Source organism: Nerophis ophidion, linkage group LG02, assembly GCF_033978795.1.
Source record: "Nerophis ophidion isolate RoL-2023_Sa linkage group LG02, RoL_Noph_v1.0, whole genome shotgun sequence".
Taxonomy (NCBI): Eukaryota; Metazoa; Chordata; class Actinopteri; order Syngnathiformes; family Syngnathidae; genus Nerophis; species Nerophis ophidion.
Window position 1 is genome coordinate 2,405,140 of NC_084612.1, and position 13,510 is coordinate 2,418,649.

The following is a 13,510-nucleotide window of genomic DNA, read 5'->3' on the forward strand; positions in this document are numbered from 1 at the left end:
TTGCACTGAATTTTTATGCACTGAATGTTTTTGCAGTGCATTTATACACTCTGTATTTCAATCAATCAATGTTTACTTATATAGCCCTAAATCACTAGTGTCTTACAAACTGAATTTTTTTACATTTAAACATTTTTATTTAAAAAAAAAATTGTACATTTGTATTACCTTTTTTTGCACTGAATTTTTTTAACTGAATTTCTATACACTGATTTTTTTTTGCTGTGCATTTTAAAACACTGTATTTGAAAAAACATAATTTTTGAACACACAAAACCTTATTAAAAAAATACTATATCTGTATTACTTTTTTTGCACTGAATTTTTATGCACTGAATTTTTTTGCACTGAATTTTTTTGCACTGAATTTTTTTACACTGAATTATTTTGCAGTGCATTTTAAAACACTTTATTTTGACAAACTGAATTTTTAAACACACACGTTTTTCTCACAGTTTTTTATTCATTGACAATATTAGCATAATTCTGTTCACAAATTTCAAACACAAAAAATGTTGTTACATAAATTCAGTGTAAAAAAAGACAAATTTGGTAATGAAGACACAAATGTGGTGTTATGGATGTATTTCCTGGTATTTTCATGGAAATACCTTGATTGCCAATTGGCCAATCGGAGCGTGCGACCTCGCCGCCACTTGAGCGTCGATAACCAGCTGGCGGCCTCATGACCTTTGATACCGGCCTCCGATTGGCTGAGGCTCGGTGAGGCTCGGGAATAAAAGAGCGCGGCGTTCTCTCAGCGGCATCATCGTCGTCATGGCCTTCCTCTGGATTGTCTCCTGCCTCGCCTTCGTCAGCGCCGCCTACGGTGAGAAGTTCTAGAAGTTCGCTCCAAATGAGTGATCGTAACAAAACGCCACTCGTAACGACTATTTTGCAACGTGGTTTCAAAGTCAGTTTTTAAAGTATGTTTCACTGTGCTGTGCCTGCTGGGTAGCCGAACGGAAATGCTAACAGTTAGCACGCCGGCCATACAGCAAAGTGTAAAAATGTAAACAAAATTAGCCAACAAAAAGTTAGCTTGTGAACAGTACTATGTTAAAATACTAACAATAGCATGTTTACAGTTAGCATTCGTAAAATATCAACATTTTTGACACTGCTAAATTAGCCAACAAAATCTAGCATGCTAAAATGCTAACTGTGTCAGGTACCAAAATGTATTACTTTGAGGTGTGTACCTGAAAAAATTGTTTGAATTGCTAGTTTGCTAACGTTAACGGGCATCAGAATATGACTGGCGTGTACACCTAAAAATGAGCTAAAAAAAAAAAATGCAAACGGTGCTAAGTTAACTTGCTATAAATTACATGCTTACAGTTAGCATTAGTGAAATACCAAAATTAATGACACTGAGGTGTATATATGGTTAATAAGCGAAAATATCTAACATGCTAATGTTAGCATGCTAAAATACTAACTGTATCGTTAGATACTAACTGTATCGTTAGTATTTTAGCATGCAGTTGGTACTTGATACTAATTGTATCAAGTACCAAAATACATTACTCCGAAGTTTGTACCTGAAAAATGTGTTTAAAATGCTAGCCTGCTTACGTTAGCATGAATAAAACACAAAAAAAATGACTTGGGTGTATACCTTCAAAACGAGCCAAAAAAGCTAGCATTCTAACTGTACTATGCTAACATGCTAAAAACAGCATGTTTACAGTTAGCATTAGTAACATACCAAAACATATAATCCTGAGGTGTACACCAGCTAAATTAGCACAAACAATCAAGCATGCTAACAGTTAAATGGTTAACTGTAACATACTGTACGTCAAGTACCAAATTTGGGTACTCCGAAGTTTATGCCTGAAAATGCTGATGTTAGCATGCTAAAATACTAACTGTATCGTTAGTATTTTAGCATGCAGTTGGTACTTGATACTAATTGTATCAAGTACCAAAATACATTACTCCGAAGTTTGTACCTGAAAAATTTGTTTAAAATGCTCGCCTGCTTACATTAGCATGCATCAAGCACCAAATTATGACTTGGGTGAATACCTACAAAATGAGCCTAAAAAGCTAGGAATCTAACTGTACTATGCTAACATGCTAAAAACAGCATGTTTACAGTTAGCATTAGTTAAAAAACAAAAATGTATGATACTGAGGTGTACACCTGCTAAATTAGCACAGAAAAATATATCTTGCTAACAGTTAAAATGTTAACTATAACATCGGGTACGTCAAGTACCAAAATATAGTACTACAAAGTTTGTACCTGAAAAATGTGTTTAAAATGCTAGCCTGCTTATGTCAGCCTGCATCAAGTACCAAAATATAACTGAGGTTTATACCAACTAAATGAGCTACACAAGCAAGCATGCTAACAGTACAATGGCAACATGCTAACAATAGCATGTTTACAGTTAGCATAAGTGAAATACAAAATATATGACACAGAGGTGTTCCCCTGACAAATTAGCTAAATTAGCTAAAAAATTAGCATGCTGAAATGCTAACTGTAACATGTGTCATGTACCAAAATATGACTAAGATGTATACCTACAAAATGAGCTAAAAGCAAGCGTAAAATACCAAAATATATGACACTGAAGTGTATGCCTGGTATATTAGCAAAGAAAAATATATAATGCTAACAGTTCTTGTGCTTCCTGTCAGGCTGCGGCACCCCCGCCATCCCTCCCGAGGTGACCGGGTATGCCCGCATTGTCAACGGAGAGGAGGCGGTGCCTCACTCCTGGCCCTGGCAGGTGTCCCTGCAGGTGAGTCCGCTGCCCCCCCCCACCCCCGTCCCCCCCCCCCGTCCCGTCAATGACGCCTTTGTCTCCGTCAGCAATCCAACGGCTTCCACTTCTGCGGCGGCTCGCTGATCAACGAGAACTGGGTGGTGACGGCCGCCCACTGCAACGTCAAGTGAGCGTCCGGCCTTTTTCGTTTTTGTTTCTCGCCCCCGCCCCCGCTAACCCCACCCTCTCACTGCAGGACCTACCACCGCGTGATCGCCGGAGAGCACGATAAGGGCTACGGCTCCAACGAGGCGGTGCAGCAGCTGAGGCCCGCCAAGGTGTTCACCCACCCCAAGTGGAACCCCCGCACCATCAACAACGACATCGCCCTCATCAAGCTGAGCTCGCCCGCCCGCCTGGGCACCAACGTGTCCCCCGTCTGCCTGGCCGAGTCCAGCGACTCCTTCGCCCCCGACACGACCTGCGTCACCTCGGGTTGGGGCCTGCAACGCTACAACGGTGAGTGTGAGGGCGGCGGGGTGCGGTGGGCGCATACTTGCCAACCCTCCCGGATTTTCCGGGAAACTCCCGAAATTCAGCGCCTCTCCCGAAAACCTCCCCGAAATTCACGCCCCCTCAAGCTCCATGAGTGGGGACAGCCTGTTTTCACGTCCGCTTTCCTGTTATATAAACAGCTTGCCTGCCCAATCACGTTACAACATCTACGGATTTTAATAAAAAACTGCACACACAAGGAGACGAAGCGGAAGAACGAGGAAGTTACAGCCATGGCGACGCCGTCTGTAATAGAGTGATTCTATGTTGTCCGTTGCCATCTCCTGGTGAATTTTGGCTATAGCGTTATGGGGCTGCTTTTTGATAGACCAACGATTTACATGGTGTTGGGCACCTGACGGCAAGTGACTCTCGCCAGTACGCAAATGGCAGAACAAAGGTTACTCTAATAGTGACAGGTAAGTGTTTTTTTTTTTTTTTTTAGTAACCAGCAAGCACAGTACAGTTAGTAGAACAACTGTGTTTTTATTACTGCGTATTTGATAGATGCCGTCTGAAATTCAACTATTTCTTTTATTTACATATCAATCAATCAATGTTTACTTATATAGCCCTAAATCACTAGTGTCTCAAAGGGCTGCACGAACCACTACGAAATCCTCGTTAGGCCCACATAAGGGCAAGGAAAACTCACACCCAGTGGGACGTCGGTGACAATGATGACTATGAGAACCTTGGAGAGGAGGAAAGCAATGGATGTCGAGCGGGTCTAACATGATACTGTGAAAGTTCAATCCACAATGGATCCAACACAGTCGCGAGAGTCCAGTCCAAAGCGGATCCAACACAGCAGCGAGAGTCCCGTTCACAGCGGAGCCAGCAGGAAACCATCCCAAGCGGAGGCGGATCAGCAGCGCAGAGATGTCCCCAGCCGATACACAGGCAAGCAGTACATGGCCACCGGATCGGACCGGACCCCCTCCACAAGGGAGAGTGGGACATAGAAGAAAAAGAAAAGAAACGGCAGATCAACTGGTCTAAAAAGGGAGTCTATTTAAAGGCTAGAGTATACAAATGAGTTTTAAGGTGAGACTTAAATGCTTCTACTGAGGTGGCATCTCGAACTGTTACCGGGAGGGCATTCCAGAGTACTGGAGCCCGAACGGAAAACGCTCTATAGCCCGCAGACTTTTTTTGGGCTTTGGGAATCACTAATAAGCCGGAGTCCTTTGAACGCAGATTTCTTGCCGGGACATATGGTACAATACAATCGGCAAGATAGGATGGAGCTAGACCGTGTAGTATTTTATACGTAAGTAGTAAAACCTTAAAGTCACATCTTAAGTGCACAGGAAGCCAGTGCAGGTGAGCCAGTACAGGTATATATGTATGTATATATGTATATAAAGGTATATACAGTATAGGTATATATGTATGTATATATGTATATAAAGGTATATACAGTATAGGTATATATGTATGTATATATGTATATAAAGGTATATACAGTACAGGCGTAATGTGATCAAACTTTCTTGTTCTTGTCAAAAGTCTAGCAGCCGCATTTTGTACCAACTGTAATCTTTTAATGCTAGACATGGGGAGACCCGAAAATAATACGTTACAGTAATCGTGACGAGACGTAACAAACGCATGGATAATGATCTCAGCGTCTTTAGTGGACAGAATGGAGCGAATTTTAGCGATATTACGGAGATGAAAGAAGGCCGTTTTAGTAACGCTTTTAATGTGTGACTCAAAGGAGAGAGTTGGGTCGAAGATAATACCCAGATTCTTTACCGTGTCGCCTTGTTTAATTGTTTGGTTGTCAAATGTTAGAGTATATATAATAAAAAAAAAATATATAGCTAGAATTCATTGAAAGTCAAGTATTTCATACATACTTATATATTTATATGTATATATGAAATATATATGAAATACTCGAGTTGGTGAATTATACTCGTCCCCTCTTAAGCGCGCCCCCTCCCCACCTCGGAGGTCTCAAGGTTGGCAAGTAAGGGTGGGCGTGTCTAAGCGTGTTTGTCCCGCAGCTCCCAGCACCCCCAACAAGCTGCAGCAAGCCTCCCTGCCCCTGCTGTCCAACGAGCAGTGCAAGAGGCACTGGGGAAGCAACATCTCTGACCTCATGATCTGCGCCGGAGGAGACGGAGCCACTTCCTGCATGGTGAGACCCCGCCCACTTGGCCGCCGTAGCACACACATGCTCCCTGCTGTACCAACCCTGGACCGCCCCGCCTTGACAGGGAGACTCCGGCGGCCCTCTGGTGTGCGAGAAGGACAACGCCTGGACTCTGGTCGGCATCGTGTCCTGGGGAAGCAGCCGTTGCTCCACCTCCACCCCCGCCGTCTACGCCCGCGTCACCGAGCTCCGCGCCTGGGTGGACCAGATCCTGGCCAGCAACTAAACGGACCACGGCACTTCTTGAAAGAGTGTTTTACAACAATAAAACAACGTGAACATCACCTATGTCTCCTTCCATTTCTTGCCAGTCCAGCTCTTACGTTCTCATTCTCACAGCTTCTGGCACTAATTACGACACCATGAATCGATGAAAGTGGACCTTGACTTAAACAAGTTGAAAACGTATTCGGGTGTTACCATTTAGTGGTCAATTGTACGGAATATGTACTGTCCTGAATAAACTACTAATAAAAGTTTCAATCAAAAAGACATAGATAGATAGATAGATAGATAGTACTTTATTTATTCCGTCAGGAGAGTTCCTTCAGGAAAATCACAATTTTCAGCACAATCCCATTCAAGATCAGACAAACATTACAGGGAGACAGAACAGGATCGCTGACGGGTCTGCCGGCTTCCAGCGCCCCTTACAAAAAAAGATGACATACAGGTAAACAAGGGGGGGGGGGGGGGGGGGGGGGGAATAGAAGATTAAAATAAAATTAAAAAATAAAAAATCGGTCTTAGCCTACGCCCTGGAGTGGGGGTGCAGACTGAGGCCAAGGGAAAAGAACAACTCATAGCCATAGTACACATCCCTCTTCCATGTGTGTAAGAGGGAAACATCAAACATCAAACCCCGTTTCCATATGAACGGAATACAATGATTTGCAAATCATTTTCAACTCATATTCAGTTGAATATGCTACAAAGACAACATATTTGATGTTCAAACTGATAAACATGTTTTTGCAAATAATCATTAACCTTTAGAATTTGATGCTGTCAGGACTGGGACTATGAGGTGGTTTGTTTTTCCGAGGCAAAGGAAAGTTGGCACGAGCAAGACGTGAATGTAAGTATATATTTATTTCTTTACGCTATAACTCAAAAAGGCAAACCAAAGGCGCGCACAAGGGCGGAGAACAAACTTGACTAGAAAACAAAACTAGCACTATGGCATGACTATAGACAAAAAAACCAAAACTGTGACATAAAAAAAACAAAAAACTTAAGTGGCATGAGCAGGAGGGAAATTATGAGCAGAGTGATTAGCAAGCATGGCATGGCATGAAGGGAGTAGGGGTAAAGTCGCCAGGCTGACTTCCTGGCAACATCTGGTTTAAAGAATAGACATGATAATTGCAAACAGGTGTGAGACATGAGGACAAGGTGAAAACTAATGAATTGGCATGGTAGCAAAGCAAACAAGGAAGTGCAGGAACAGGAACTGGTGTCCAAAAAACAAAACCGAACATGACCAAAACAAAACATGATCCCATAGACGTGACAGATGCCAGCAACCCGTGACAAAAAAGTTGGGAAAAAAGGCAACACATACTGATAAAGTTGAGGAATGCCCATCAAACACTTATTTGGAACATCCCACAGGTGTGCAGGCTAATTGGGAACAGGTGGGTGCCATGATTGGGTATAAAAACAGCTTCCCAAAAAATGCTCAGTCTTTCACAAGAAAGGATGGGGCGAGGTACACCCCTTTGTCCACAACTGCATGAGCAAATAGTCAAACAGTTTAAGAACAACGTTTCTCAAAGTGCAATTGCAAGAAAATTAGGGATTTCAACATCTACGGTCCATAACATCATCAAAAGATTCAGAGAATCTGGAGAAATCACTGCACGTAAGCGGCATGGCCGGAAACCAACATTGAATGACCGTGACCTTCGATCACTCAGATGGCACTGTATCAAAAACCGACATTAATCTCTAAAGGATATCACCACATGGGCTCAGGAACACTTCAGAAAACCACTGTCACTAAATACAGTTTGTCGCTACATCTGTAAATGCAAGTTAAAGCTCTACAATGCAAAGCGAAAGCCATTTATCAACAACATCCAGAAACGCCGCCGGCTTCTCTGGGCCCGAGATCATCTAAGATGGACTGATGCAAAGTGGAAAAGTGTTCTGTGGTCTGACGAGTCATCATTTCAAATTGTTTTTGGAAATATTCGACATCGTGTCATTCCGACCAAAAGTGTAACGAACCATCCAGACTGTTGTCGACGCAAAGTTCAAAAGCCAGCATCTGTGATGGAATGGGGGTGCATTAGTGGCCAAGGCATGGGTAACTTACACATCTGTGAAGGCACCATTAATGCTGAAAGGTCCATACAGGTTTTGGAATAACATATGCTGCCATCTAAGCGCCGTCTTTTTCATGGACGCCCCTGCTTATTTCAGCAAGAGAATACCAAGCCGCATTCAGCACATGTTACAACAGTGTGGCTTTGTAAAAAAAAGAGTGCGAGTTCTTTCCTGGCCCGCCTGCAGTCCAGACCTGTCTCCCATTGAAAATGTGTGGCGCATTACGAAGCGTAATGCGCCACACAGACTGTTGAACGACTGAAGCTCTACATAAAACAAGAATGGGAATGAATTCCACTTTCAAAGCTTCAACAATTAGTTTCCTCAATTCCCAAACGTTTATTGAGTGTTGTTAAAAGAAAAAGTGATGTAACACAGTGGTGAACATGCCCTTTCCCAACTACTTTGGCACGTGTTGCAGCCATGAAATTGTAAGTTAATTATTATTTGCAAAAAAAAATAAAGTTTATGAGTTTGAACGTCAAATATGTTGTCTTTGTAGTGCATTCAACTGAATATGGGTTGAAAAAGATCTGTAAATCATTGTATTCTGTTTATATTTACATCTAACACAATTTCCCAACTCATATGGAAACGGGGTTTGTATTTGATATTTGATTACTTACTATGGTATATTTTGTATTCATCAATCAATCAATGTTTATGTATATAGCCCCAAATCACAAGTGTCTCAAAGGGCTGCACAAGCCACAACGACATCCTCGGCTCAGATCCCACATCAGGGCAAGGAAAAACTCAACCCAGTGAGATGACAATGAGAAACCTTGGAGAGGACTGTTGGCCCAGTAAGTAACAACAAATGTAAGCAAAATGAGCACACACAAAAAACAGTACTATGTTAACACACAGACAATAGCATGTTTACAGTTAGCATTAGTGACATACCAAACACCTTTGACACCGCTAAATTAGCCGACAAAACCTAGCATGCTAATTTTAGCATGCTACAATGCTAACTGTGACATGTGTCAGGTACCAAAATGTATTACTCGGAGGTGTGTACCCGAAAAATTTGTTTAAATTGCTAGTCTGCTAACGTTAACGGGCATCAAATATCAAAATATGACTGACGTGTTTACCTACAAAATCAGCTAAAAAAGCTAGGAAGTGAACAATACTAAGTTAACTTGCTAACAATAACATGCTTACAGTTAGCATTGGTGAAATACCAAAATTAATGACACTCATGTGTTTATATGTTAAATTAGCTAAAACATCTAGCATGCTAAAATACTAACTGTAATGTACATCAATTATCTACAGTAAATATATTACTGTAAAATTTTTACCTGAAAAATGTGTTTAAGATGCTACCCCGCTTACGTTAGCATGCATCAAGCACCAAAATATGACTTTCTTTCTTTCTTTCTTTCTTAGTTTATTTTGAACATGAACATACTTACAACATAATACATCAGACAATTTTATATCATTTCACATCACTTAGGTGTATATCTACAAAATCAGCGAAAAAAAAGCTAGAATTCTAACTGTAGTTTGCTAACATATTGAAAACAGCATGTGTACAGTTAGCTTTAGTAAAATACAAAAATATATGACACTGAGGTGCACACCTGCTAAATTAGCACAGAAAAATCTATCCTGCTAACAGTTAAAATTTTAACTGTAGCCTATGTCAAGTACCAAAATATAGTACTCAAAGGTGTGTACCTGAAAAATGTGTTTAAAATGCTAGTCTGCATCAAGTACCAAAATATAATTGACGTTTCTAACCACAAAATTAGCTAAAAAACGCAAGCATGCAAACAGTACTAAGGTAACATGCTAAACATAGTATGTTTTTACAGTTAGCATTAGTGAAATACAAAATATATGACCCTGAAGTGTACACCTGCTAAATTAGCTAAACAAATCTAACATGTTAATGTTAGCATGCTAAAAACGCTAACTTGTACATGTACCTAAAAATGTTTACCACTACTACTACCTACAAAATGAGCTTAAAAAAATAAATAGATAAAAAGTCAGTTTTTAAGTATGTATAATCAACGTTGTTCCACTGTCCTGTGCCTGCTGGGAAGGCGAACTGAAATGCTAACAGTTTGCACGCTGCCCAGATAGCAAAGTAAGTGACAGAAAATGTAAGCAAAATGAGCATGCTAAAATGCTGTAACATGTATCAGGTACCAAAATATGTCACTCTGAGGTGTACACCTGCTAAATTACCTAAACAAATCCAGCATGATAATGTTAGCATGCTGAAATGCTAACTTTTACATGTACCAAAATATGATTACTACTACTACTACCTACAAAATTAGCTAAAAAAAAGTTATCATTCTAACGTCAGTAGTACCATTTATCAAGTACCAAAATATAAATGAGGTTTATAACCACAAAATTAGCTAAAAAAGAAAGCATGCTAACAGTACTATGGTGACATGCTAACAATAGCATGTTTACAGTTAGCATTAGTGAAATACAAAATATATGACTCTGAGGTGTACACCTGCTAAATTAGCTAAACAAATCTAGCATGATAATGTTAGCATGCTGAAATGCTAACTTTTACATGTGTCATGTACCAAAATGTGATTAATACTACTACCACTACTACTACTACTGCCTACAAAATGAGCTAAAAAAAAAAAATAGCATTCTCACGTCAGCAGTACCATTTATCAAGTACCAAAATATAACTGAGGTTTATACCCGCAAAATTAGCTAAAAAAAAACAAAACAAGCATGCTAACAGTACTATGATAACATGCTAACAATAGCATGTTTTTACAGTTAGCATTAGTGAAATACAAAATATGTCACTCCGAGGTGTACACTTGCTAAATTAGCTAAACAAAGCTAGCATAATAATGTTAGTATGCTGAAATGCTAACTTTTGCATGTACCAAAATATGATTACTACTACTACTACCTACAAAATGAGCAAAAAAAAAAAAAAAAAAACAGTACTATGATAACACACTGACAATAGCATGTTTAGTTAGCATTAGTGAAATACCAAACATTTTTGACACCGCAAAATTAGCCAACAAAACCTAGCATGCTAATGTTAGCATGCTAAAATGCTAACTGTAACATGTGTCAGGTACCAAAATATGTCACTCTGAGGTGTACACCAGCTAAATTAACTAAACAAATCTAGCATGATAATGTTAGCATTCTGAAAAGCTAACTTTTAAATGTACCAAAATATGGTTACTACTACCTTCAAAATGAGCTAAAAAAATAAAAAAAAAGTTAGCATTATATTGTTAGCAGTATCATTTGTCCAGTAACAAAATATTTGGCGCTGTAAAATTAGCAAAAAGCTAGCATGCTAATATTAGAATAATAACTATTGGGCCCAGAACCATTAAAAATGAGCTACGGGCTCCAAATGGCCCCCGAACCGCACTTTGGACACCCCTGGCTTAACATGTTCTGTAGCGGCTCTTCACGCTGCCTTAGTGCTCTAAAGCAGCTCAGTGCTTTCGGGACCTTTCAAGAGGCCACTTGGGACGTTTGCCAGCCCGAAAAGAAACGTACTAAATATTTACATGACGTTCGAGGTCTGCTTGGTTCTTGCCGCCCAACGAGGTTCACCGCTGTCACTTTGGACGCCATCCATCACACTGCTGACCCCGCGCTGCGTCACAGAGAGGCGGGGCCTATCCCGGTTGGCGCCAGGAGGCGGGGTTATTTACGGCCTGTCAATCACCAAGACTAATACAGCTGGCGTTGTGTAGTCTGCACCTTGCTACTTGTTTGGAATGCAATCAAAAATTATGTTGTTCCCATAAAGTTTGTTATAACCCATGTTGGAAAATACTAAAGCATGTAAAAATGGTAGCTCGTTTTTTGGATAATAAAGTCATCCCTTGCCACGCTGCGCTTCAAATAAAAAACCCAAAACCAGTGAAGTTGGCACGTTGTGTAATTCGTAAATAAAAACAGAATTCAATGATTTGCAAATCCTTTTCAACTTATATTCAATTCAATAGACTGCAAAGACAAGATATTTAATGTTCAAACTGAGAAAGTTTTTGGGGGTTTTTTTTGCAAAAAAGTTGGTACAGGGGCATTTTTACCACTGTGTTACATGGCCTTTTCTTTTAAAGGCCGACTGAAATAAGATTTTCTTATTCAAACAGGGATAGCAGGTCCATTCTATGTGTCATACTTGATCATTTCGCGATATTGCCATATTTTTGCTGAAAGGATTTAATAGATAACATCCACGATAAAGTTCGCAACTGGAGAAAAGCCCTGCCTCTACCGGAAGTCCCAGATGATGACGTCACATGTTTGATGGCTCCTCACATATTCACATTGTTTTTAATGGGAGCCTCCAACAAAAAGTGCTTTCCGGACGGAGAAAACGACAATTTCCCCATTAATTTGAGCGAGGATGAAAGATTCATGTTTGAGGATATTGATAGCGATGGACTAGAAAAAAAAAAAAAGTAAAAAAAAAAAAAAAAAATTTGATTGCATTGGGATGGATTCCGATGTTTTTAGACAAATTTACTAGGAGAATTCTGGGAAATCCCTAATCTTTCTATTGTGTTGCTAGTGTTTTAGTGAGTTTAATAGTACCTGATAGTCGGAAGGGTGTCTCCACGGGTGTGTTGACGACAATGTCTCAGGGATGTCGACGGCAGCTTTATGGACGGCACAAGTTCAGCTTTTCTCCGGTAAGAACGGACTTTTTACCACAATTTTCTCACTGAAACCTGCCGGTTGACATGTGGTCGGGATCCATGTTGGCTTGACCGCGCTCTGATCCATAGTAAAGTTTCACCTCCAGTAATTTTAAACAAGGAATCACCGTGTGTTTGTGTGGCTAAAGGCTAAAGCTTCCCAACTCCATCTTTCTACTGTGACTTCTCCAATATTAATTGAACAAATTGCAAAAGATTCAGCAACACAGATGTCCAAAATACTGTGTAATTATGCCGTTAAAGCAGACGACTTTTAGCTGTGTGTGTGTGCAGCGCCCATACTTCCTAAAAACCCGTGATGTCTTGCGTACACGTCATCATTACACGATGTTTCAAAGACGATACTCCCGGGAAATTAAAAATTGCAATTTAGTAAACTAAAGCGGCCGTATTGGCATGTGTTGCAATGTTAATATTTCATCATTGATATATAAACTATCAGACTGCGTGGTGGCTAGTAGTGGCTTTCAGTAGGCCTTTAACAACACTCGGTAAACGTTTGGGAGATGAGGAGACCAATTTTTGAAGCTTTTCAAGTGGAATTATTTACCATTCTTGCTTGATGTACAGCTTAAGTCAGGGGTCTCCGTTGTGGTATTCTAGTACCCGCATTCTTTTACTACAAAGCCACATCTGTTTTAGCACCTGGCTTGGCATTGTCTTGCTGAAATAAGCAGGGGTGTCCATGATAACGTTGCTTGGATGGCAACATATGTTTCTCCAAAACCTGTATGGACCTTTCAGCATTAAAGGCCTACTGAAATGAGATTTTCTTATTCAAACGGGGATAGCAGGTCCATTCTATGTGTCATACTTGATCATTTTGCGATATTGCCATATTTTTGCTGAAAGGATTTAGTAGAGAACATCGACGTTAAAGTTCGCAACTTTTGGTCGCTAATAAAAAAGCCTTGCCTATAACGGAAGTAGCAGACGATGTGCGTGTGACATCACAGGTTGTAGAGCTCCTCACATTGTTTATAATCATGGTCACCAGCAGCAAGAGCGATTTGGACTGAGAAAACGACAATTTC

General features: G+C 40.3%; 1 protein-coding gene across 1 annotated transcript in view; it reads left to right on the forward strand.

Annotated features, from left to right (window-relative positions):
• The first annotated feature begins 721 nt into the window (after positions 1-721).
• Positions 722-13,510, forward strand: part of LOC133535468 (transmembrane protease serine 9-like) — a 22,883-nt gene continuing 10,094 nt past the window's right edge. Inside the window, exons 1-6 of the mRNA XM_061875333.1 lie at positions 722-829; positions 2,656-2,759; positions 2,831-2,910; positions 2,980-3,242; positions 5,294-5,427; positions 5,507-5,666. Of these exons, the coding sequence (XP_061731317.1) occupies positions 778-829; positions 2,656-2,759; positions 2,831-2,910; positions 2,980-3,242; positions 5,294-5,427; positions 5,507-5,666 (793 nt within the window). The 5' untranslated portion in view covers positions 722-777. The remainder of the gene's footprint in view (positions 830-2,655; positions 2,760-2,830; positions 2,911-2,979; positions 3,243-5,293; positions 5,428-5,506; positions 5,667-13,510) is intronic.